Source organism: Malaclemys terrapin, chromosome 1 (genome assembly GCF_027887155.1).
Source record: "Malaclemys terrapin pileata isolate rMalTer1 chromosome 1, rMalTer1.hap1, whole genome shotgun sequence".
Taxonomy (NCBI): Eukaryota; Metazoa; Chordata; order Testudines; family Emydidae; genus Malaclemys; species Malaclemys terrapin.
Window position 1 is genome coordinate 112,321,894 of NC_071505.1, and position 27,421 is coordinate 112,349,314.

At 42.7% G+C, this 27,421-nt stretch overlaps 2 protein-coding genes across 4 annotated transcripts in view; both read left to right on the forward strand.

Annotated features, from left to right (window-relative positions):
• Nucleotides 1-8,158: 8,158 nt before the first annotated feature.
• On the forward strand, nt 8,159-17,879 carry LOC128841030 (tubulin alpha-8 chain). Of its 3 annotated transcripts, none has more exons than XM_054035690.1 (5): nt 8,159-8,450; nt 12,785-13,007; nt 14,625-14,773; nt 15,320-16,000; nt 16,927-17,879. In XM_054035690.1, exons 1-5 carry the CDS (start codon nt 8,442-8,444, stop codon nt 17,218-17,220), a joined length of 1,356 nt encoding a protein of 451 aa, XP_053891665.1. In that variant the 5' UTR covers nt 8,159-8,441; the 3' UTR covers nt 17,221-17,879. The 3 variants fall into 3 exon arrangements, with proteins under 3 accessions (XP_053891665.1, XP_053891674.1, XP_053891683.1); XM_054035699.1 differs by having other exon boundaries at nt 8,159-8,444; XM_054035708.1 differs by lacking the exon at nt 8,159-8,450 and adding an exon at nt 8,937-9,036.
• A 3,427-nt stretch (nt 17,880-21,306) lies between these two features.
• The window catches only part of USP18 (ubiquitin specific peptidase 18), a 35,392-nt gene continuing 29,277 nt past the window's right edge, over nt 21,307-27,421 (forward strand). Inside the window, exons 1-2 of the mRNA XM_054035722.1 lie at nt 21,307-22,676; nt 25,490-25,859. The gene's annotated coding sequence lies outside the window, so the exon portion shown is untranslated. The remainder of the gene's footprint in view (nt 22,677-25,489; nt 25,860-27,421) is intronic.

Sequence of the window (27,421 nt, forward strand, 5' to 3'; positions counted from 1 at the left end):
ATAAAGCCTTCCTAGTTTACAATGCTATGAGACCCCTCAGACTATTTCCTTCTCTTTCAAACATTTGATGTAGGACTCCCTGTTGTAGCTTTCTGAAAACTGTGTAAATGCCTCAGACAGGGCTTTTGCAAATGACAAAGGGTCTGATTTCTCCTTTGTATTAAGTCCCCTCTATACTGTCTTTGTGCTGTAAAGGGCCTTACAGTTAGATTTACCCTTCCTTTTGGATCCCTTTTCATACTAGAGCATATAAAGTAGCCTTAATATAAACAAGAATCATGCCCACAATTTTTAAATGTTCATGTGCTTGTTATTTTTAACGTTAAAAAAATACATCTATGACACTAGTCTTCATTCATGATCACTTATATGCAAAATAATAGAAGCTGTTTAACCTGATGGAGTCAAACCAAGATGGCTTTTCCAAAGGGAAAGTCACACGTCTCTAACCTAAGCGGATTATCTGAAAAAGTTGGCATAGTAAATAAACATCTATTAAAACAAATAAATAACCAGTTTTTAAACAAGACATTGCCACTTCCCTCATGATCAACTGATAGGAAACAGAGATGTAGAGAGAGATTAATAGTGAAAGGCTTCAGGATATATTTTTAGAAATCATGCACAAAAACATTAAGAACATTAAGGTTGCAAAGTCAACCACTCAAAACTTAAGAAATGCCATAATTAAGATGGTCTGTGCTACCTTAATTCATCCCCCCCTTGTGCATATGCATTATGATATTGTCTTTAAATACATGATCGCATCCTATTTTTCCCACAGGACCCCTGCCTCATTCAGTGCAAGGACGGACAGTGCTCACTTAATGAGCAGCTATTTGATATTTTGTTTTCTCCTAATGTTTTAATGTGTGGCCCCTGGCTATATTTACTTCACAATATTAAACCCTGTTTTGATGACAGAATTATTCATTTCTTCATGGGCTTTCCGTATGCACTTATCATTGTAGAATCAGAGCTTCACACACATTAAATTAAATTATTTTCACAACAACTGTGTGAGTTGAAGGGATGGCATCATCCCCATTTTACAGATAGGAAACTGAGGCACAGAGTGATTAGGCCAAAAGTTTCCACTAATTTTGGGCATCCAATTTGAGATGAACAGGACCTGATGCTTCAGAGGACTTATTATACAGACCTTTCTATGTTCAAAGCACAGCTCCCACTGACTTCAGTTGTAGCTTTGAATGCTCAGCACATCTGCAAATCAGACCTCAGGATATCAAGCTGGGCACCCTGAAAATGAGGAACACACAGTTAGTGGCCACCTGTGAAAAGTTTGGATTAAGTGACTTGCCCAGAGTCACATAGGAACTTTGTGGCAGAGATAGAATCCAATTCTTCAGGGCAGCATTCAACTGCCTTAACCATGAGACTGTCCTTTCTCTTCCTGCAGTTCCGTCTCATTCACTACAGACCTTCCAACTCCTGCAACAAACGAGGAAGGGTCCTATAGACAAACTGTCCTTTACTATACAACCCTGATTCATCCCCAGAGCAGTTCTATCCTTCAGTGCACTGACTGAGGGAGAGGATTTCATGCCCTGGTTAGTAGGCCAAATATAATAAACTGGAAAGCTTGATGTGGCCCCCAAGCCACCAGTTGTCCATCCCTGATTCAGGGCTTGTCTCCATTTACTGAGGATTGACGCTGAGGCGATTGATCCACCAGGAGTTGATTAAACGGGTCTAGTGAAGACCTGCTAAATTGACTGCTGATTGCTCTCCTGTCGACTCCGGTACTCCACTGGAATGAGAAGCATAAGATAAGTTGAAGGGAGAGTTTCTTCCATCAATCCAGCGCGGTGTAGACACTGCTATAAATTGACCTAAGGTACGTCGACTCCAGCTATGTTTTTCATGTAGCTGGAGTTGCGTAACTTAGGTCGACTTAACCCCACAGTGTAGACCTGCCCTTAGATGATTGATCTACAAGAGAATGGCATGCATCTGGGACAACAGAGAAGTATCAGCCTTTCATGAGATAAAGATGTAGTTTACCAGTGCCATCATGCTAGCATATTATAATGCTGCAGCCAAAAGTAAAGTGAAAGTTCGGTACGTTTAGGGGCTATATTGGGCCAAGATTAGGAGGACAGTACTTAAAAGCCTGTATATTATACAAGCAAGGTACTTTCAAATTCAAAGTTCTGATACTCCCAAACAGAGAAAAAGGTTTTAGCTGTTGTGTGGGTGTGTGGACAAATATGTCTCTATGAGACTGTATTTGGTTTTATTACAGATAGTAAATCACTCAAGATTACATTCTACCAAAATCAAAATCCTTTGCCAGAAGTGACAGATGGGAATTAAGGCTGTTACAATATTGATTCAAAATTTTATTCCAACAAAGTATATGCATCAGTGCAGCTGATGCATTATCAAGGCTTTCTCCTAGAGCATATAAGATTTGTAATCTGGCAGCAGAATATGTCTATTTTATAGTTTACACTGTCGTTCCCCACATTTTTCCTCCTTAAGGGGTAGAGGCAGCTTCTGAAAGAGATCCAGACATTATCCACCTTAGACACAATAAGGAGTCATTAAAGTGAACTTGTATAGTGGTACCCAAAGATCTTTGCAAACAGACATTGAAAATTAGGACATGAAGAGCTACCGGTGCTGTGTGGATGTTGGAGAATGTTGATGGCCGGGTGTAGACACAGAAGCAGAACCCACGTCTGCTGCATGTCCACCCTGTCAATTACTGGGCCTTTGGCCAAGGCCAAAACTTATATCCGATACAGATATATCATTAATACCCTGTTGCCATGGTGGGCCATTTGTTGGTTCTTGTTGATTATTGTTCACAGTGGCAGGAAGTGTCCATAGTGAAAAGGTTACACCATCACTATTCTTAATAGTCTTGAGAACATAGTGGAAACATATGGGATATCTAAACTCTTTTTCAGTTACAACGATTCTCAATTTTTGTCCAAGGAATTTTGGTATTTGTTACTGGATAATAGTATTTTGCAAGCCAATAGGAAGGGCGAATGTCAAAATAGAACACTTTGCAAAGTACTTAGAATAGTGCTTAGAAAAGGATCCAAAAAATGAATTCTCACATTTTTTGGCATATCATAATACATCCTATATGATCATACAGAAAAACCCAGCAGAGCTACCCTTTGTTAGGAGATTCCATACCAAAATACCAGAGGTCTCAACAGTTTTAACAGAACAGACTGTATTGAACAAGAAAGAGACTACAAAAGAAACAACAGTGGAAATTTTGAGACCAAGAATACATTAATCACAGATGACAACTGTCATAGTAGCTGGTATGTAACTGCAACTGAGAGAGCCAATCTCAGATCAGACTGTCGGAAAACAGGGCAGACACCCCAAACTGCTGGTATATTCTGTAATTAGATTTCATCAAACCAGTAATAAACATGCACTCCTGGACTATGTATTAGTCCAACCATGAAGCCACAGACAATCCCCTTAAGCTCTCCAGCCCCTTTTTACCACCCAGACAAACTGGACTTTCTGATGAAAGGTTATTAAAACTGAAATCACCACACATTAGGTTCTTCCAACCCCAACGGATCGGTCACTTACCCCAGGTCAATGGATGCTTTGGATCACACACCAAAAACAACACTGATAGCTAATACATTTTTAGTTTACTAAAGAAATTTGTTAAGAAAAAGAAATGAGAGTTATTGAAAGGTTAAAGCAGGTAATGTACATAACAGGTGAGTCAAAGTTTGTAAGTCCTAAATGATAGCAGAGATGGGTTTCTGCTTAGTTCTCCATAAATGTCTCAGGACTGCCCAAAATGTCTTTGGGGACCGCTACTCTGTATCTGGGACACCCTCTGACAGCACTGAAATAGATCAGAGATCTAAAGGATCATTTCCAAGATCCAGTATTTTATAGAGCCTGCCCACAGAAGATAAGCCTAAAATAGTTTGGCAGGTGTTCCTAGCACAGCATGGGCTCTTGTTTTGTTGACTCAACACAGAGAAAGTTTGCGGATCTCCCATTGTCCTAGACAATGACCCATGCTTTGAAGTTAACAACCTTCTCATCTAAAGTTCTAAGGCTTCAATCGTGGTTGATGGGCCATCCAATTACAGAGACATACAAAGAGAGGAGGTGTTGCTTTATATATTAAAAATGTATAAACTTGGACTGAGGTTGAGATAGAAATAAGAGACAGACTTGTTGAAAGTCTCTGGGTAAGAATAAAAGGGATAAAAAACAAGGGGGATGTCACGGTAGGGGTCTACTACAGAGCACCAAACCATGAAGAAGAGGTGGATGAGGCATTTTTTAAACAACTAACAAAATCATCCAAAGCACAGGACTTGGTGGTGATGGGAGACTTAAACTACCCAGACATCTGTTGGGTAAATAACACATCAGGGCACAGATTATCCAACAAGTTCTTGGAATGTATTGGAGACAATTTTTTATTTCAGAAGGTGGAAAAAGCTACTGGGGGGAGGCTGTTCTAGATTTGATTTTGACAAATAGGGAGGAACTGGTTGAGAATTTGAAAGTGGAAGGCAACTTGGGTGAAAGTGATCATGAAATGGTAGAGTTCATGATTCTAAGGAATGGTAGGAGGGAGAACAACACAATAAAGACAATGGATTTCAAGAAGGCAGACTTTAGTAAACTCAGGGAGTTGGTAGGTAAAATCCCTTGGGAAGCAAATCTAAGGGGAAAAACAATTGAAGACAGTTGGCAGTTTTCCAAAGAGACATTATTAAGGGCACAAGAGCAAACTATCCCACTGCGTAGGAAAGATAGGAAGTATGGCAAGAGACCACGCTGGCTTAACCAGGAGATCTTCAATGATCTAAAACTCAAAAAAGAGTCCTACAAAAAGTGGAAACTCGGTCAAATTATAAAGGATGAATATAAACAAATAACACAAGTATGTAGGGACAAAATTTAAAAAGCCAAGCCACAAAACGAGATCAAACTAGCTAGGGACATAAAAGGAAACAAGAAAACATTCTAAAAATACATTAGAAGCAAGAGAAAGACCAAGGACAGAATAAGCCTGCTACTCAATGAGGGGGGAAAGACAACAACAGAAAATGTGGAAGTGGCAGAGTGCTTAATGACTTCTTTGTTTCGGTTTTCACCAAGAAGGTTGATGGCGATTGGACATCTAACATAGTGAATGCCAGTGAAAGTGAGGTAGGATCAGAGTCTAAAAGAGGGAAAGAACAAGTCAAGAATTACTTAGACAAGTTAGATGTCTTGAAATTACCAGGGTCTGATGAAATGTATCCTAGAATACTAAAGGAGCTGACTGAGGAGATATCTGAGCCATTAGCAATTATCTTTGAAAAGTCATGGAAGACAGGAGACATTCCAGAATACTGGAAAAGGGCAAATATAGTGCCCATCTATAAAAAGGGAAATAAGGACAACCCAGGGAATTACAGACCAGTCAGCTTAACTTCTGTACCCGGAAAGATAATGGAGCAAATAATTAAGCAATCAATTTGCAAATACCTAGAATATAATAAGGGGATAAATAACAGTCAGCATGGATTTGTCAAGATCAAATCATGTCAAACCAACCTGATAGCTTTCTTTGACAGGGTCACAAGCTTGTGGATGGGGGGAAGCAGTAGATGTGGTATATCTTGACTTTAGTATGGCTTTTGAAACCGTCTTGCATGACCTTCTCATAAACAAACTAGGGAAATGCAAACTAGATGTAGCTACTACAAGGTGGGTGTATAACTGGTTGGAAAATCATTCCCAGAGAGTAGTTATCAGTGGTTCACAGTCATGCTGGAAGGGCATAATGAGTGGGGTCCCGCAGGGATCGGTTCTGGGTCTGGTTCTGTTCAATATCTTCATCAATGATTTAGATAATGGCATAGAGAGTACACTTATAAAGTTTGCGGACGATACCAAACTGGGAGGGGTTTCAAATACTTTGCAGGATAGGATTAAAATTTGAAATGATCCGGACAAACTGGAGAAATGGTCTGAAGTAAATAGGATGAAGTTCAATAAGGACAAATGCAAAGTACTCCACTTAGGAAGGAACAATCAGTTGCACACATACAAAATGGGAAATGACTGCCTGGGAAGGAGTACTGCAGAAAGGGATCTGGGGGCATAGTGGATCAGAAGCTAAATATGAGTCAACAGTGTAACACTGTTGCAAAAAAACAAACATGATTCTGGGATGTATTAGCAGGAGTGTTGTAAGCAAGACATGAGAACTAATTCTTCCGCTCTACTCCGCGCTGATTAGGCCTCAACTGGAGTATTGTGTCCAGTTCTGGGAGTCACATTTCAGGAAAGATGTGGACAAATTGGAGAAAGTCTAGAGAAGAGCCACAAAAATGATTAAAGGTCTAGAAAGCATGACCTATGAGGGAAGACTGAAATTTTTTTGTTTAGTTTGGAGAAGAGACAACTGAGAGGGGGACATGATAACAGTTTTCAAGTACATAAAAGGTTGTTACAAGGAGGAGGGAGAAAAATTGTTCTTCTTAACCTCTAAGGATAGGACAAGAAGCAGTGGGCTTAAATTGCAGCAAGGGCGGTTTAGGTTGTACTTGAGGAAAAACTTCCTGTCAGAGTGGTTAAGCACTGGAATAAATTACCTAGGGACAGGGCTGGTGCTACCATTAAGGCAAACTAGGAGGTTGCCTAGGGTGCCAAGATTTGGGGGCGCCAAAAAGTGGTGCCCCCAATTTTTTTTACAGCGTTCCTGGGCTGGGCTGCCGGCGGCGCGCTGACACGTGCAGCTCAGACTCCCTCTCCCAGCGCAGCGGCCACTTCTCCCGCCTGCCAGGCTTGCGGCACCAATCAGCTGTTTGGCGCCGCAAGCCTAGAAGGGGAGGAGAATTAGAGCGGGGGCGGCATGCTCGGGGAGGAGGCGGAGCAGAGGTGAGCCGGGGTGGGGAGCTGCCGCACGGCTCCCCGGGGGGGAGCTGCCTTGGGGGGAGCGCCTCAGGGCGGGGGTGGGGCGGGAAGCTGCCGCAGGGCTGGGGGGGGTGGGGCGCAAGGTGGAAGTTTTGCCTAGGGCGCGAAACTTCCTTGCACTGGCCCTGCCTAGGGAGGTTGTGGAATCTCCATCATTGGGGATTTTTAAGAGCAGGTTGGACAGATATACTTAGTCCTGCCTTGAGTGCAGGGGACTGGACTAAATGACCTCTCGAGGTCCCTTCCAGTTCTATGATTCTATAACACATTTAGTTACAGAGTGTAAGACATCCAGACAATTAGTTTTCGTGAACAATGTGACATCAAGTAAACTCTTATCCCAACACATATTAAGGTTAATTAAGAACAAAGATAGCAATCACACAAAACACGTGAAGTCAAAATCATCATCATTTCACTAGCTGTCGTGCATTTAAAGCAATTGTAATTACTGGGCACATGCCAAGTACAGGCAATGTGATAACATCCCCTTTTGTTCTGTTCTAACAAGTGACTTGGTACATTTAACACTTCCTTGCGGGTGTGACCTTAGCTGGCTAGCTGTCAGCGCCACAGCAAGTTAGATATAGAATTCTTGAGACCAACCAAGTTGCATTGGATCAAGAACACCAGAACTAACTATTCTTCAGCCTCTGCACTAAAGCGTTATTGTTTGCTGGCAAAACATGGGAATCAAGTAGCTTTAAAAAAACGGACAGAAAGAAAATCTCATACGGAATTCTTCCTTTGTAAAAGCATTCGTTGAACCAGAGATATAACTCTCCATAGTCAAACCAGGGGAAGGAGGCTTATGTAGAGTTCCAAAATGTAGACTGTATGTACCAGAAACAAAAGGGAACCGATCAAAACGAAATCCCCTCAAATATCTAAAAAATTATGAGTGGAATTAAAGGAAGATATAGTTAGATGCTGGGTGCCAACACAGGCTCAATAATTTACTAACCGATAGTGGGTGAAGGTAGTCTACTCTTAACCTAAAGTTTAGGAATTATGTATTTAAATGGTTATTGTTTAAATGTCATGTTAAATGTAAACAGTATGGTTCTAAAGAAAGGAGGGAATGTAGACTCTTCCGATTCTAAGGAGTTAACTGGTCTGTACTGCTTGTAATCTGAGCTCTGACACTCAGACAGGTGTCCTCTTTCCTAAACTCAGCCTGGAATAGAAACAGCAGACAGTAAAGCACTAACTGGAAGCAAGACAAGTATCTTTGTCTGTATATCTGCCCATCCAGTCACTCCTTTGCTATAAACACTGCAATGAGAAGTGATTTCTCTCTCTCTGTTTGGGCAGATCTGTTGGACTGTGGCCCTCATGTTGCAGGGCACTGCTGATGTTCCAGCTGCCTATATCCAGAGAGAACCAGTAAAAGTAAATCAGAACATAAGAGGAGAGGCAGATGGGAGAAAGGACAGACGGGAAGCCATAGAGAGGACTGGGCAGCAGCTAAGACCACTCTGGTACAGCACTCTTAAAAAATGGTAACCGTATGTATTCTCTCTCTCTCTATTTCTTGCTCTATTTCTCTGTCCCTCTCTTTCCCATTCATTTGTTCTCTCACGCTTGTTTGCAGGCACTGGAGGGTAGGAATGATTCTCATGTTCATGTAGTGGTTATTTGTGAAGGAATATGGAATTTGGATTGTAATTGAATACTGTGGTGTAGGGTTTGAATTGTTAGAGTGTGTGTGTGTGTGTGGGGGGCATTAATGGTTAGTGGGTGTGGAATATGGGCTGATTCTGGGTACATTCAGATGTAGTGTGTATGTAGGGATTTGTAGTGAAAGAATATGGGATACTCGAGATAGGGATGGATTTTGTGTGTGTGTATGTGTGTGTGTGTGTGTGTGTGTGTGTTAGTAAGGAGCTGGTGATGTAATTGGGCAGAGGTGGGAGGATTGTGACCTATTCCCTACCCTGCACTGTGACACTGAAGGATAGTAGCAGGTGTTTGGTGCATGGCCCAGGCCCCTTCCTATCTAACAGCTCAGACTGATACAACCGTGGAGAGAGCAGTATCAAAGGCTACTACTGCTGATTGAGACGGGAAGCAAACACCACTGGCGACAGCATGGTAAGGGGGGACTATGGGAACTCCACACTCATCAAGGAAACAGGAGGATTCTGGGGGTGGCCAGAGTCAGGGAGATCTGCGATCTGCCCTATTGTGGAGCTTGATGAGTGGCAGAGGATTCAGATTGCTTTCTGCTTCAGTGTCTGGATTCGAGGCGGGGAGAGGGGGGATGAGACTAGAGATGGATGCCACTGGACTTGGTCAGGACTTCCTGGTGCTACATTGGATGGGCAGGGTGATCCTGGCCCCAATCTTGCAATATGGTACCCTTTTTGCTGCTGGGTGAGTTCTACATCTGGGCATTTTATTCTGCTCCATCCCTTAAGAGGCAGATTGAAACCCTTAAGCCTTGGAACTTGCCCTAATATGGTGAACCTCCCGGTTCTGTAGGAGGGCAGGTGGAAGAAGAGGAAATCTGAGGATGGATGAACCCTTCCTATTCAATCCCTTTTCCTTACAAAAAGCCATGCTGGCAGACTAGTAAATCCAGATGACATGAAAGTGACCATGACAAATAAATTTTGGCTTCATTCATCTTCTGTGTATATGGACACACATGCTACTTTTTCCACAATCCATCACTTCAATCATCACAAAGGCAATACAACTAGACTAAAAATACAGAAATTTGCACCTGATTAATCCAGAGAGCTGGCATTTGGACTCTACAATCTTAAAATATGTGAGCATTCCCCCATCACCGTGGGTCCAAGGCAACTTCAAGGGTGCCCACAGCTCCAATTATGGCATCAGACCCGTGGTGATCATCAATGGTTTGTGTCACAGAACGCTGACCTCATTAAGTAAAGGGGGAGCATGTGAGGTTCAGAATGTGTCAGATACAGGCTGGGAAAAACATACTGAGGCAAATTCAGCTTCGGTGGAACTCCAGTTAAATCAGTGGAATTACAATGAAGATTTTAATTTGGTTCTGTACCTCTTAACTATTCAGTGGCTTCTGCTTGTGTTCCTGTGTCTTTATTTAGTAGCATAGAGTGGTTCTGATATTGAACAGTATGAGATTTGATAGTTGCGTATTATTTGTAGAGTCCTCTAAACTCAAAAGAAATCATTTTAGAAACATACTTAACAAAATGCTTATTTTTCTGAGTGTTTTTAATTAACTTGCATACCAATCTACATCCAGAAGAGGGTTTTATTTTGGTCCTGAGAATTTTATTATTCTCCACTGGAACAGAGCTAAGCTCTGGAGACCACTCCCACCACACCTGGAAGCACACATGTGCAGGCTCCTCATCTATTTAGGGGGACCTAACCTTACAACTGGGCTTGCTGCAGCAGATACATCTCAGAAATAACAGTACAGATGCAGCTAGAGGATTTAAATCTACCTCAGTACAGTTAAGACCTACACCAGCTTGTGCTCCACATGACTGCAAACACGACAGGGTCTGCTTTTATCAATGAACAGTGTGGATAGAAGGCCTGATCCAAAGCCTACTGAAGTCAATAGGAGTCTTTCCACTGACTTGGGCTTTGTATCAGAGCCACAGTTAGTAAGAGCTAATGTGAGCCCCAGACTCTTAGAAAAGAGATTTGAAATCTGAGTTGAGAAAAGGGTCAGGATTTAAATACCCTATCGGGATCAGTTTACAATGCGAGGGACTCTGAGGAAATACTATGCTCTTCACTGTTAAAGCTATAGTGACCTATTTTAAAGCAGTTTACTTTGAAAACCCTGGTTTCAAATCTCCTGTTTCTATTGGCATTTTTGTCCTTGCGTGTTAGAGCATTTCCAAACTGCAGCTGGTCTGAGATCGAACTGGGATTGGTGCAGATCACCTCTGACACTGGGAGTCACCAGTGCAGGCTGGCTGAGAGGAAGAGCTGAGATATTTAAAGGAAATGGTCAGGGTTTCAAATCAGAGGGACTGAAAACTCTGAACAGTGGGGAGGGGAGCAGATCTCTGGTCTCCATTAGTCATAAATCAAGCCATGAAACTACTAAGTCTCTCGGAGCAATCACCCAAGTGTGTGAGTCTGTGAAGAAATGGAAAGGTTTGAAAGGTTGACTCACCTGTAGCTTCTCGAGGAAGAGTAGCTCTGTGGTGGGTTTGCTGCTTTGTCTCAGAAAGGTTCCAGAGGGTTATACTGGGCTTTTAAATGCGGTTCTGGTCCACAAGTCACTCTGTAAGAGCCGTCCTTATCAAGGGCTCAGCATGCTTCTTGTCTCTTTTGATTCAACAACATATTTGCTCAGTTTACAAGGAAAGAGCTGTTTTTCTAACTCACAACCCTGTAAACTCACACTGAGATCCAACAGACAAGCTAGGGTCTTTCTTTATGGTGCAACATCACCAGTAATTAAGATTTTTCCAGATCAAAATACACCTCCAGTGATACCTAAATATCCCCAGATTACACCTTCAGCTACCCCAGTGTCTGTGCAACCCCATCATCTCCTAGCTCCATGTGCTACCTCTGCCCACAGGCATCGCCCCCGCAGCTCCCATTGGCCACGGTTCCTGGCCAACGGGAGCTGCGGAGCCAGTGCTTGGGGTGGGGGCAGCGTGCGGAGCTAGGAGCTGAGTGAGGGATATGTTGCCACTTCAGGGGAGCAGCAAGGAGCCGGGCCGGAAGCCTGCCAACACCCCAACACCCTCGCCCCCAGTACCCGGGGGGTCCCGGGCCAGCCCCCCATGAGCATCTGTGGCACACCCCAGGCTGTCTCCCCCCGCCCCCCAAGATTTAGTCAGGGGTATATAGTACAAGTCATGGACTGGTCACAGGCCATGAATTTTTGTTTACTGCCTGTGACCTGTCCATGACTTTTACTAAAAATATCCGTGACTAAAATGTAGCCTTAATTATATCCAATAGCAGTGCTTTCCCAGATGGACCTTTGAAATACATACTCCTGTGCAGACCACTGGGGCAAGAAACATTTGTTTTGTTTAGCATGTAATAGCTATTTTTATTTTTTGTTTTACTGTTCTCTAAAGTGTCTGTCTGCTATTGTAATAACTACGTTCATAATTAAATATTTAAGCATGTGTTCACAATAGGATGCGATGATGCAAATGGATGACCATGTCTGAACATGCAGGGTATAAATCCATGGGTATGTAGGAATTCTCAGGAATATTCGTTTCATATTTGGAGAGTCACAAGTCTTTTCTTGATGTCAACTCTTCTCAGTCTCCGGCCCAGCCTGCCATAAGAGGGTTAAGGGATCAGAAGACACTGCACCCCTCTTGAGTTACATATGGTTGGAAAATGCCACACCGCTATGTCAGGTCCCAGCTAGGAATAAAAATAAATGGATCTAGCACATGCTCCTCAGCTGGAATTTATCATAGTCTGGATAGGAGCAAGATAGCATATGGTGTACATGTATGTATTTTTATGTTTGTATGTGTGTGTATAGATGTACATGAGGGCATGTATCTGGTGTGCACAGGCATTAGTGCATGCCTGCAAATTTCCAGTTTTCTTTGTGTTTATTTCCTTGCTTAGCTCTGCAGCAAAACACTTTCACCTTTGTATTTGTAAACAGCATTTGCAACTTTTACTGCAGGCAGAGAACAGTGGCTAAGTCCCAGTTCCATGGGTCCTTGCGTACACCGCTTCTTGCTGTATATATCACGTTAGGGAATGCAAACCAACTCAGGTGGAGGTTGATTTCAGAGATCTGAATAATAATGTACCAGACACTAATAACTATTAAGAAGGAGAAGGAGGAGCGATGTGCTTTGGTTCTCCTGACCTTTCCTCCCTCTCTCTACAGCGTGAGTGCATCTCTGTTCATGTTGGCCAGGCTGGAGTTCAGATTGGTAATGCATGTTGGGAACTCTTCTGTCTGGAACATGGCATTCAGCCAGATGGCACCTTCAAGAATCAGCCCAACAAAATCAACAACGATGACTCCTTTAATACATTTTTCAGTGAAACAGTCACAGAAAAGCATGTGCCACGGGCTGTCATGGTGGACTTGGAACCGACAGTAGTAGGTCAGTATAGAATTAACACTGGAAAATGGAGAAGAGCCTTCTGTGCGTCTTCTGTGTGTCAGTGTTGTGTTCTCCAGTCTCCAGTGTATCATGGGAACAACTCTGTCTTTGTATCTTGGTCTAATCACTAGGCCCTGGGATAAAATTAGTCAACCTAAGACTTTTAGTGCCCGATTCTATTCATGACTCCATTATCTCAATAAGGAGAAGATACCTACAGGATAGTTAGGGTAGAAACTTCAGCTAGACTACACTTTGATAATGGTGCTGCTACCTTTCAACATCCTGGATCAATAAGGTGCCATGCTTAAATAGCTATCCTCTTAGGCCTGGTCCACACTAACCCCCCACTTTGAACTAAGGTATGCAAATTCAGCTACGTTAATAACATAGCTGAATTCAAAGTACCTTAGTTCGAACTTACCGCGGGTCCAGACGCGGCAGGAAGGCTCCCCCGTCGATGCTGCGTACTCATCTTTGTGAGTCACGTTAGCTTTTTGTTGGGATTCCCTCCAAGACCTTTTCCACTCCAGAACACCTTGTTCAGTTCTAGGAGAACATTTCATCCAGTTTGACTCTGGATTTCATTACTCAGGCTCCTTTATTTGGCATACAGCAAAGCTATGCTGAGATGATCAGACTCAAGCATCAGGGGTGGGTATAGGGCCTACCACACATCCAAAGTTACACAGGCCAATGGTTCTCAACCAGGGGTATGCATACCCCTGGGGGTACACAAAGATCTTCTAGGGCATAACTTAACTCATCTAAATATTTGCCTAGTTTTACAACAGGTTAATAAAAAGCGCTAGTGAAGTCAGTACAAACTAAAATTTCATACAGACAGACTGGTTTACACTGCTCTATATACTATACACTGAAATGTAAGTACAATATTTATACTCCAATTGATTTCTTTTATAATTATAGGGTAAAAATGAGAAAGTAAGCCATTTTTCAGTAATAGTGTGATGTGGCACTTCTGTGTTTTAGGTCTGATTTTGTAAGCAAGTAGTTTTTAAGTGAGGTGAAACGTGGGGGTATGTGAGACAAATCAGACTCCTGAAAGGGGTACACTAGTCTGGAAAGGCTGAAAGCCACTGATACAGACAACCTCTTCCTTTACATACATTTACACATTGCATTTGCTGTACATTAAATCACACATTGTTTAAATGGAATGGTTACTCTGCAGGAGCCAAACCTGTACAGCATGCTCTGTCCATGTGCTGTTCACCTGGAACCTGATCTTTATATTCCAAGTTTATCTTGTCCATAGTCCGTAGCATCAAGGTGTTGCTGCTTATCTTAGCAAGCACAGACATCCCAACTTCAGCAAAGTGTTTGTCAAGCCCTTATTTACAACTTAACCTTCCATTCACCTTCCCAATTATGCCCACTAAGAAATGAGCCAAGTTACTTATGTCAAGCCAGACCTACACTTTCTACCAGAGTCCTGAAAGAGAATAAGACTCAAGTTTGTTTCCAACACTCAAGTCTTCCTTGCCTCACATTATACAGCACAACCAGTTAGCAACCATAGGGGTGTTCAACAGAACTCATCAACATTGGAGTGTGTCCATTCCAGGCCTCTCATAGTTTCTCTTTCTTGGACAGATGAAGTGCGGGCTGGTGCCTACCGGCAGCTTTTCCATCCAGAACAGCTGATCACTGGAAAGGAGGATGCAGCCAATAACTATGCCCGTGGTCACTACACCATTGGTAAAGAAAGCATTGATCTGGTGCTTGATCGTATCCGTAAGCTGGTAAGTGCCAGTACTTTTGAAATAGGACTTGAGGTTGTTGTGAAGGAAAGGGAACAGATAGCTCTTTTTGCTCCTGGTAGTGTACTTCGTTCAGAGCTGAGACCATTAGATCCATGGGGATTCCATTATTGGTCCAAGTGAGAAAAGGGTCTGTAGGTCTGTCAGTCAGACAGATGGTTTTGAAAGGTGGTTCTTGGGATTAAAACCTTCAACTTTATTGTGGTAACAGCAACCCAAGACAGATATATATTGGTACGAGAGGAGTTAGCTAAATATCTGTTCACGTTGTTTTAGTAAGCTCTAGATTCTAGAGGTATGAATTTCACCAAGTTAAACTCCATAGACAGAGTCTGATTTATATTTCATGGATTGGGCTGTTGAAGGAGAGCATAGGAGAGAGTATTAACAAGTCTTTTCCCGGGAAGACCTGGGCTGATCTCCATGCTGTGTTTTGGATACAGATGTCCCAGCTTCAATCACAGGATGCACGCATGGAAGTCTCAGAGATTTAGACTGATTCCTTTTGTTCTCTGTTTGGCTTTTCAGACAGATGCCTGTTCTGGGCTACAGGGATTCCTGATTTTCCACAGCTTTGGTGGGGGCACTGGCTCTGGCTTTACCTCCTTGTTGATGGAACGCCTCTCCCTGGATTATGGCAAGAAGTCCAAACTGGAGTTTGCCATCTACCCAGCCCCTCAAGTCTCCACTGCTGTAGTGGAGCCGTACAACTCCATCCTGACCACTCACACCACCCTGGAGCATTCAGACTGCGCCTTCATGGTGGACAATGAAGCCATCTATGACATCTGCCGTCGCAACTTGGACATTGAGCGCCCCACTTACACCAACCTTAACCGTCTCATCAGCCAGATAGTCTCATCAATCACTGCCTCTCTGCGCTTCGATGGTGCCCTCAATGTGGATCTGACAGAGTTTCAGACCAACTTGGTGCCTTACCCTCGCATCCACTTCCCCCTGGTGACATATGCACCCATCATCTCCTCCGAGAGAGCTTACCACGAGCAGCTGTCAGTGGCAGAAATCACCAGTTCCTGCTTTGAACCCAACAACCAGATGGTGAAGTGTGATCCACGTCATGGAAAATACATGGCCTGCTGCATGCTGTACCGCGGTGACGTGGTCCCCAAAGATGTCAACGTAGCTATTGCTGCCATCAAGACCAAGAGAACTATCCAGTTTGTGGACTGGTGTCCAACAGGCTTCAAGGTGAGAGGGACAGAGACATACTGGTACTGTATATTAAAGGGACATTGTCAAGTAGTCCAGCCCAAATTGTGATTTCAACTCTTGAACATTTTCCATTTGTGAGAAAAGGGAATGGTTAGAATTGTGTGTGTGTGTGTGTGTGTGTGTGTGTGTGTGTGAGTGATCTTCAGTTAGTCCTATGGAAAATGGACATGTCCTATTTACATATCCTACTTACGCAGCCTCTTAAGCAGTCACCTAGCTGGCTATCTGGAAAAAAGTCCACTCTATAAGAGTTAAAGTACTTAGCAGATGGGAAGACTGTTCCTCTAGACTATCAATGTTTAATTAAAAGCAAAAAAATCAGAGATATATAGTACTCATATTTCATTTACCAATTTTTTTTTTTGAGAGCCTCGTTTCATCAGACATCACACAAGTGATTATGCTCCCCCTGCTGGCTACACAGCAGCATGGACAGACCTGGTTTCCAGAGCAATGCTGACAACAGCAATAATGAAAAAAAAAAAAAAACAATCTATTTTTCTCATACGTATTAATGGGCTCTGAATTTGAAGATTTGTAGATGGAAAATGCTTACTGTATTAGTTTCATATGGAATAGCTGTGGGCTCAGAAAGTAAGATGCTGGTGTGCATTAAAAAGGGAGAAAAAATAATACTGGTGATTATAATGAGATTCAGTTGAACTCCTTCATTTGGGGTCCTGTCTCCATTTTTGGTTGCTCTCCCTTGTTCTTATGTGCTATAGCTGAGAATGGGGTAGTCCAGAAAAAGGCAACATGGATGACATTTGCCATTAGGGTAATTTCAATACTGTGGTTTGAGATACCCATCCCCTGTCTTCTCAACCCATTTATTTTATTTTTGTTGTCTCTCTTGATCCCTCTTTTATCCCTTTCTCCTCCATCCTTAATTTTATTTCCAGGTTGGCATCAATTACCAGCCTCCTACAGTAGTTCCTGGGGGAGACCTGGCCCAGGTGCAACGTGCCGTCTGTATGCTAAGCAACACCACAGCCATCGCTGAGGCCTGGGCCAGGCTGGACCACAAGTTTGATCTGATGTATGCCAAGAGGGCATTTGTGCACTGGTATGTTGGTGAAGGCATGGAGGAAGGGGAGTTTGCAGAGGCCCGAGAGGACTTGGCTGCACTGGAGAAGGACTACGAGGAAGTGGGAACTGACTCATTTGAAGAAGAAAATGACGGGGAGGAATTTTAAAATACACTGTGTTATTCAATAGCACCGGATTGTCTCTGTCTTTCTTTACTGCATGTGTCTGCATTCCTGTCTGGTACCTTCTCCATGTGTGTAATATATAGCGAATGAAGATCAGAAAGGCCCTCAAAACACAGGAAAGCTATCATGTTTGGTATGACCACCTAATCCTAATAATGCCTGATCCTCACTCAATACAAGGGAATGTAACAAGCAGTAGATTCTCTGCCAGTCCACCTTGGGAGAATTTTCTTTTCCAATCCCAAATGTAATTAGCAATTTAACCTTCTGCATACAAACTAAAGTCACCATAACTGAGCATCCAATTCCAGTTTTACAAGCCTTCGTCGAGTCACAAGAAAAATAGCATAGACCTCACATTTGACCTACCGCTACCTTTTGCTCCTGGGGATATCAGGGAACAATGTAAGTGGATAACTGAGTCCTCCTTTGCTCTGTGGGACACACTGTCTCATCGATCTCCACCTGAGGGATCCAAATGGGATGTGTCTGTTCTTTTGTCCTGTGAAACATCCATTTCTGATATATGTGTGGAATTTCCTTAGAAATGTTACAGCAATAGGAAACCTAGTGCATATTTTTGGTAAAAGTTTGTACTTTCTTGTGAAAGAAAGAATCAGTTGTTGCTGGGTGCAAAAATCACTAATAAAACTGCAGCAGACAAAAGGGGATTTTTTCCCCTTCATGTATGTAAAATCATCTCTGGTCTGCCCATGGTCCTTGCTCCATGTGAAGAGCTCCTTCTCTGCGAGTGATATCCTTGCTGCATCCAGAAGGCCTCTCTTCTGTCTGTGCCATCTTTGATCTAGTGGAGGATGGTGATATCTGAACATGGGTTTGCAACACAGGCATTAAATGTACATCTAAAGATACTTTACAGTGGTGCATAAAGATCACAATTTATCTGATTCACAATCTGCCAGGCAGTGCCAGTAATTCCTGACAAGGAAACCTCCTCTGCATACCTTTGTCTAGAGGACCCCTGCTCTGCCTGAAGCTTTCAGTGCTCTCTGTTGCTATCCTGTGAAAATATGGTGGACTATTTTTATTTTATTAGGTTTCCTTTTTGTAGTAATGTGTCTCAAAAAGCAGAGCGAGCAGAGTTATTATTTAATGATTTATTTTGCACCAGGTATGTACGATATTAAATGTAATGCACCTCCATTAAATCAATGTTAAGGTTCCACAGTTAAAAATCCCAAGAAATGCAAAAATTAAAGTTCCCACTGCAACAGTAACTTATACTTGCTGCACATTATGTGTATTTGATCATACATACTTAATTACATAAACAGTAATATACTAAACAACATATGTCACGATTAGCATTTCAGTTAAATAAAACATCCCTATTCAGGAAACATTTGATCACATGCTTAACTTTAAGCACATGAATGAGAAACACTGAAGTCGATGGGACATAGGCACGTTGCTTAAGTGCTTTCCTGAATAGGGATGGATTTAAGCTTAAATACTGTCCTGAATTGAGGCCTAAAACAGGAATATAAAATATTACGTGTGAAACACAGCTGAATTCATGTAGCTGTTGCAAGTCTTGACTTGTTCCTCTCCTGGCTTTTTGATTTTAATTATTAAACCCTTCCTTTGTATTTATGGAAACATTCTGCACTTAATTTCCTAGCTTGGATTTTTTTTTTTTTTTTTTAAAGAAAGCGGCAGGATGGGAAATGAGATAGAGCAAGAAGAGAAGAAATGGAAAAAAAAATTGACAAAAATCCCCTTTGTCAGCCCAAATTTTGACTCAGTTACGTGTCAAATTATAAAAAGGTCTAAGGGAGAAGCATAAGTTAGTGGCTTTTTACATATATGGAAAAGTGTGCAAAACATAGGCAAAAAATCCATGAAAGTGCAATGAGTCTCTAGAAATGTGAAGGTGTAAACGGAGTAAAATCTCCAAAGCATGTCCAGCAGCATAGCACCCCTGCCGACCTGCTGAGGCACTGGGCCCAACTGCCATTTATTTGTAATTGAGTTGAGTGCCTAACTCCCTTAACTGCTTTTGAAAAAACATCCCATCCAAGCTAAGGGCCAGATTCTGAGCCACTTAGGGTACATCTACACTACAGCGGGGAGTCGATTTAAAATACGCAAATTCAGCTACGTGAATAGCGTAGCTGAATTCAACATATTGCAGCTGACTTACCCCGTTGTGAGGACGGCGGCAAAATCGACTTCTGCCGCTTTTTGTCGGCGGCGCTTACTACCACCTCCGCTGGTGGAGTTAGTGTGCCGATTTGGGGATCGATTGTCGCGTCCCAACGGGACGCGATAAATCAATCCCCGAGAGGTCGATTTCTACCCGCCGATTCAGGCGGGTAGTATAGACCAGACCTTACTTAGAGGCTATGTCTACAGTACACACCACTTCTGCTGGCGCATAGGGTGAAGCATAGCTACACCTGGCAGTGAAAAGCAAGCTATATCCATACCATGGTATGTAGCTACACATCAGTGAAAGGCACTGACAGTGGGGAGGCAACAGGGAGCTGCCATAGCCTTCCCACGCTGCTGGAGTCTTTTCCTGTGGTGGGGAAAGGCACCAGCAGCCGGGAGGCAGAGGGACACTACATGACTAAAAATAGCAGCGTAGACATGGAGACACAGCTTGGGTGAGTAGAAAGCAATGTAGAGTATGTACTCGGGTACATATACACACATCTTTCAGGCGTGTCTGTATTCTACTCACCTAAGCCAGGCTTCAGATCTATGCTGTTACTTAAACTCATGTTAGGAGGGCTACCCAACTACATACTCGACATGCTGCCGAAAGAAGTGTGCAGTATAGATGTAGCCATAGAGTAGCACCTTACGCCACAAGAAGGACTAATGATTTCAACAGGACTACTAGTGGATTAAGATACTATTCAATGTAAAGGTATCAGAATCTGTCCCTGAATGAGGCAAACCCAGACTGAAACTAGACATAGAAGAGAAAGGAGGGGCAAAAGTTAAAACAAACAAAAATGTGCCAAATTACATAGTAAGCTAGTCACATAAGTTCTCATATTTATAAGTAGAAGTGGAGATAGGTCCATAGGGGAGCAGTAGACAGCACAAGAAGGATACTAGCATATTAGCATACTGGAATATAGCTCCAGGCTATAGAGAACAGCTTGAGGGGAAAAAAAAAAAAAAAAAAAAAGGTATAACAGCAAGTTTACCAATTCTGAGGCCTTGTCTACACTACTGGGGTAAGTCAATCTAAGTTACACTACTCCAGGTACGTGAATAACATAGCTGGAGTCGACGTAACTTAGCTCGACTTTCCACAGTGTCCACACTGTGCTGCGTCGACGGGGAGACGCTCTCCTGTCGACTTACCTTACTCCTCTCGTTCCAGTGGAGTACTGGAGTCGACCGGAGAGCACTCTTCACCAGACCCGCTAAATTGACCCCCACTGCATCGATCACAGCAGCATAAGTGTAGACATGGCCTGAGTAATTGCTGCACTTATAACTCATTTCTAAAAAAGTGACAAAATAACATTTTACAGAAAGAGAGAGAGAGAGAGAGAGAAAGAAAAAATCACACAACAGACAAGCCATACAACAGAACATAGGAACTACCATTCTATATCAGACCAATGGTCCATCTAATCTAGGAGCCTGTTTCTGACCGGCCAGTAACAAGTGCTAGAGATCATTGAGCTGGGCTTCCCTGGCTCAGCTACAGTTGCCTCAGCTGGGCTTCACTTCTGGCAGGGACCTGGTGGGCTGGCTCCCTGGGATCATGTATGCTACCTTCAATTTAGCTTTCTTTATTAATTAATTAACAATTAATTATAACCTTGTTCTACTTTTCTCAGATCCACTGGTTGGGTGCAAGTACAACCCGCTGCCTGGACTCTGCCCGACTCCTTAGTTGGGCTTTCTCTGGTGGGGTGTGTTTGGTTTCCCTCAGTATGGGGTAGCTGTTCCTCTCAAGAAACTGAAAGGGCAGCTCCTGCAACTGTTCTCCCTTCTCTCAGGCAGACATGAGAACATCCCTATGGAAAAATCCTACAGAAGCTAATAGGAGACAGGAACCTTATAGCACTGGATCTAAACCACTGCTGAGTACAGAACTCCAGCACAGTTCTAGCCCTAATTTGGAGCCCCAGGAAGAGATAGGAGCTGTCACCTGTGGCTCGCCTTCTGCTCACAGCTGGAGGAGAAACCGCTGAAACCTGTGCCCATCTGCTGTCCCTCTGAAGCTCCAGGATGTTCTTCATTACCACTGCTGCTGCTTCCACTGAAGGGAGTTGGCCGATAGGCAACTACATCCCTGCTAACAGAATTCTGTAACAGGAGGAGAATTCTATACAACTCTGTCAGAGAGAATGTCGTTGCCTAGCAGCTGGCTTTCTTCAGTGGAGGCAGCAAAAGTGATGGTGGCAGTGGAGAAGTCGTCACTCCCTTTCAAAACCCCATATATACCTCCTTCCTTCCTATGCCTTCACTTGAATACTTATATGAGGCTTTACATATATACTAGCTTTTGAAAATTTAGGCCTAAATTACTTGGCCAATGTCACCAAGGAAATCTTTTCTAGAATAAAATCTGTCTCTCCAGTTTCGTAGGTATGTACTGTGCCTAATCCACTATTACAGCATTTTTTCCCTACCTAAAGTACATAACAAAGAGATTTCCTAATATAGGAAAACAGCCTTGCCCATTATTCGTGATTAACATATACATCAAGTATTTTTTTCTGCACATGTCTAATGTGAGCAATTTAAAAGATTAATTGCCCCTGAAGTACAAAACAAGCAAAAAAAGTAATCTGACTCCTCAACTGCATTTCCAGGCAGCTTGACACTCTCATTCAGCTGTTGCATCAACACAGTGTTATGTAGCTGCTATAGCACTGTGATAGAGTACACTCCTGTCTCCATACCCTACCCTACACGCTATTGTGATAATCTTTGTATAAAGTATGCCTTGTGAGGTCTCATTTGAAAACGTATAATTTGCTGATCAGTATTGTCTTGGTAACATATGTGGCAACATTGTATGCGAAGTTATAAGATTCCCCTGTATGGCGTTAACACATGTTCCAAACCCCACCGCCCTGTCCAAACAGAAGTTGGCAAATAGGTCTGTCCTAAACAAAGAAATGTGTCCTCTGCTTAATTTGCACTTAATAAGTAAACAAAGTCACCAGGCAGGGAAGGAAACAAAGAAAGCTCAAACAGGTGAGAAAAAGCAAGCAGGGAATATCCTTACACATAGACTCTTTGTCTCCTAGTGCCCATCAAGAAATGTTTTTCAAGAGAGGGACTGAAACTATAAAAAGGAGGGACAAACACCCTGAGGCACCCCTCCCCCCGCCTATCACATTCACTGCACCTGAAGCACAAAGGAATCATTCGTTGGACTCCAGGAGAGGGAGTCCTCACCTAGAGGGTTTCGTCAATATGACTGCTGAAAGCATGTGGTGAGAAACTTTGCTTGAACCTGATATAGTTTGTTAAGTTAAGTATTAGTAAACATTTTTCTTGTAACCATTTCTGATTTTTATGGCTCATTTCTTGTACTCATATAAAATCTCTTTCTTTGTAGTTAATAAACTTGTTTTATTGTTTTATCTAATCCAGTGTGTTTCAATTGAAGTGTCTGAATAACTATTTGAGATAATAAAATGTATATTATTCCTTTCAAGGAATAGAAGACTTGAAGTATTTTGTACTGTCTAGGAGAGGGCTGGGAAGCACAGAACATACATTTCTGGGGGAAAATCGGGGACTGGGGTTGTGCTGAGGTTACCCTGCAGTATAACCAAGGCTGGTGAGAGCCAGAGTGTAACCCAAGTGTGACTGGACGGCTGCAGTTACAGACAGACACTCAGGGTTTGACTTGCGTGCTGGAAGTCTATTTGTGAGCAGCCCAGGGAGGAACTCCTTCAGCAAAGCATTGTAAGGCACCCAAAGTTGCAGGGTAGGGGTGACACAGCTGCTCATCAGTTTGGATTGTACCCTAGTATGTCACAAGCACCTCCTGCCACAATTTCCAAGTGGGTTTCTATTGCTGAACTTGAACTAGATGGTGTGAATTAACCTTTGAGTTCTCACAAAAGACTGCTTGATGTCTTGTCTGCTTTAAATGCTTTCTAAATTATCTAGGGTCATTTTAGTTGGTCTGGTTCTACACATTCTGTCCTCACTGACAGATTCAGAGACTGAGGTGAGGGATGGAGGAAAAATTAAAATAAAGATGCATTTCCTTGTCTGACGATCTTCTTACCTCCACTAGAGTTAGCAGCTGCCTGAATCCTATGGTCTACAGCCTCATGCCCAAGTAGATATTTTAATGATCATGACACTGGAAAGATAATTGCCTTGAAATGGAAGCCATTTTCAATACAGGTCTTCCAAAAAGAGTCTAATCCTAAGACTTCCACAATTTCCGTACTATTAGGATATCATCACTTAAACATTCTGGACTATCTGTGAATACTATTAGGGTTACAGCCATAACTATCTCCCATCCTAAAACACATTTATATGGATACTATATTGAAAAATATATTGCTAAACTGTAACAACTAATGGGGAATGCTTCCACTTTGTAAACGGGCTATCACAGTCCTTGCAAAAGTTTCTTTTCTAAATGGCAGTAAAAGTCATAACACCCCGCCTAATGAGTTCCCACTTCAAGATAGTACAGGACTGTTAATTCAATACATCCCAGCACTGAAACAATAGCTCTAGGACTAGCCTACTAAGGTGCTTATTAAAGGATTGAACTAGCAGGGGGATGCGGGGGAGGAAAGAGATCTTTTACAGAATTTAACCCCCACTTAATGTATGGGTCCTTACAGACCTTGGTAGAAAGCCTTCCTAATCATTTCTCTAATATGGAGGATAGGTCTGTGACATTCTATACCTTGGGGGAACATCCTGTAACCCCCATATTCCTCATTTTTATATAATCGTGATCTTACATATAAAGCATGCTTTGTAGGGTATCAGGGGAAAGATTATGATCTGCTGAAAGTAATTTCTCTATCCATATATGTATATCATTAATGCATATGAAGTTATGAGAATTGTGTTGTATGGTGGTCACTAAAATATGCTGTAAGTTGGGGAATCAGCCAGATATTAGCTCTGCGATGGTTTGGATCACAGAAACCCACCCGAGAGCTGCCACCAGATGTGCCAAGACTACTTCTATCCCTGTTTTCCCTGCCAGCTCAGGACTCCAGCACCCTGTCTTGCTGAGCCAGACACTCCCGTCTGCTCCAACAAAGACTCAGGGTCTGAATTACTTGCCCCAAAGCTGCAGGTTTACTGGAAAACAGCTCACAGAAGTGTGCTTGTCTTTAACACTCAGATGCCCGACTCCCAATGGGGTCTAAACCCAAATAAATCCGTTTTACCTTGTATAAAGCTTATGCAGGGTAAACTCACAAATTGTTCGCCCTCTATAACACTGATAGAGAGATATGCACAGTTGTTTGCTCCCCCAGGTATTAATACATACTCTGAGTTAATTAATAAGTAAAAAGTGATTTTATTAAATACAGAAAGTAGGATTTAAGTGGTTTCAAGTAGTAACAGACAGAACAAAGTAAGTCACCAAGCAAAATAAAATAAAATGCGCAAATCTATGCCTAATCAAACTGAACACAGATAATCTCACCCTCAGAGATACTTCAGTAAGTTTTTTTTCTCAGACTGGACACCTTCCAGGCCTGGGCACAATTCTTTCCCCTGGTACAGCTCTTGTTCCAGCTCAGGTGGTAGTTAGGGGATTCTTTATGATGGCTCCTCTCTCCCCTTTGTTCTCTTCCACCATTTATATATCTTTTGCATAAGGTGGGAATCCTTTTGTCCCTCTCTGAGTTGCCACCCCCTCCTCCTCAATGGAAAGACACCAGGTTAAAGATGGATTCCAGTTCAGGTGACATGATCACATGTCACTGCAAGACTTCATTACCCACTTGCCAGCACACACGTATACAGGAAGACTCACAGGTAAAACACAGCCATCTGCAGACGATGGTCCTGGTTAATGGGAGTCATCAAGATTCCAAACCACCATTAATGGCCCACACTTTGCATAATTACAATAGGCCCTCAGAGTTATATTTCTAGTTTCAGATACAAGAGTGGTACATTTATACAAATAGGATCATCACACTCAATAGATTATAAGCTTTATAATGATACCTTACAAGAGACCTTTTGCATGAAGCATATCCCAGTTATATTATATTCATTATCATATTTTTATAAAACCATATAGACTGCACAACGTCACAAGCTCCCCAGAGGCAACAGCAAGGAAGTAACCAACACCTGGGCGGGGTATCAATCAACTCATCAACAACCACTGTCCAAGAAGGGAGCTACAATACAATGACTCACCTGCATGACACCACATCAGGGGAACTGCTCAACCTTGCCAGGAGACTCAGCAATGCCCCCAGATATTCCTGGACTTGTGCTCCCCAAGCACACGGGACTGAGGTTATAAAACAGACACAGTGGCCACATGCGGGGTCTCTTCTCCTTCACCCACCTACACTGCAAGCAACAAAGACACTGAGAAGACAGAAGACTGGCCCAGATTTAAGGGACAAATCTGTATATTAAGGACTGCAATATCCAGTAGGGTGAGAAAAACTGCTTAGTCTAGATGTTGCCCAGTCTAATAGGGTTGAGAGTTTAGACTGTGTGCATATATATATATTGGTAACTAACTCTGACTTTTTGCCCATCACTTAATACAGGTATCACTTAAAATCTACTTTTTGTAGTCAAATTTGTTTTACTGTTTATCTTTACCAGTGAGTTTGTATGAAGTGTGTGGCAAATCTGCTCAAGTTTGCAAAGGCTGGTGTATATCCACTTTCCATCGATGAAGTGGTGAACCAATTAATAAATCTGCATTGCTCGTCTTGAGCAGTGCAAGACCATATATTCCTGAGGTACAGTTCTGGGAGTGGGGGGATATGGCTCTGGTGCCTTTCTCAGTGTGATTCATGAGTGGCTCTGGGTGCATTCATGCAATATAGCTGGGTGAGGGGCTCCACTTGCTGTTGTGCTGAGGGATCACAGTACCTGGAAGGAGTTGCTGATTGTTACTAGCAAAGCACTGTGAGAGACAGCCCAGGCTGGAGAGATTTAAGGGGGCACAGTGGTCCCACAGTCCCAGGCTGCACCCCAAGGATTCTGTCACAAGGTCCACCAATGGCTACTAGGCAAGATGGTCAGGGATGCAACCCCATGCTCTGGGTGTCCCTAAATTCCAACTGTAGAAGCTGGGAATTGATGATGGGATGGATCTTCAAAATTGCCCTGTTCTGTTCATTCCCTCTGAAGCATCTGGCCACTGTCAGAAGACAGGATACTGGGCTAGATGGACCATTGGTCTGCCCAGTATGGCCGTTCTTATGTTATTGATTGGAATATCTACAGCAACTGCTTCTTTGACCGAATTTCTTGTTAGAAGACTTGCAGTCTTGTTAGAGTAAATCCAGTGAGGGGATGGATTAGCAGGCAGAGGGCAGGTGAGATCGTCAAAGGTAATCAATTTTTTCACTTGCCTGTGCAATTCATCACACGGCTGTCATTTCTATCAGATAAAAAATTAAACTAACCACCAAATAATGCTGATTGAGAAAGCATGTTTCAAAAGCAGAAGACAGTTTAAAGAATGCAGACATAAACATCACTGGAGGGAGACATCCCCACCCTTCAAACTCTGGGTGGAGGAGAATGTTGTGAAATGATATCCTCAGAGGAGCAGAATTGCAGTACAGGAATCATCCCTGCTCTAGTAAACACCTTTTCCAGTCTAAAATGTCCGGGAAATATATCACATACCTTTGACAACACCCTCTGCCCAGTAATCCATCTTCCTGGAACACAAAACTTTTCAACCCCTAACCTTCTTGGAACAGCCACCTTTACAAAAAATAGACAGCTTGCCACAGGAAAGGATTCCTCTTTCCCCCACAAATGGCAGGCATCCTGTCCCCTTCACATACAATTGCCTGAGAGTCTAGAGAGTTATATAGCCCTATTGGGCCCAGCATATTGGAAAGACAAGGCAGGTGAGGTTCTATCTCACCCACCTGTCTCTCTAATTGCCTTAGACTGTTGTTTTTTAATCTAACTGCATTTCAAAGCAGTGATCAATGACTCTATGCGAGTGCCTCCGCAGAGTTTAGAA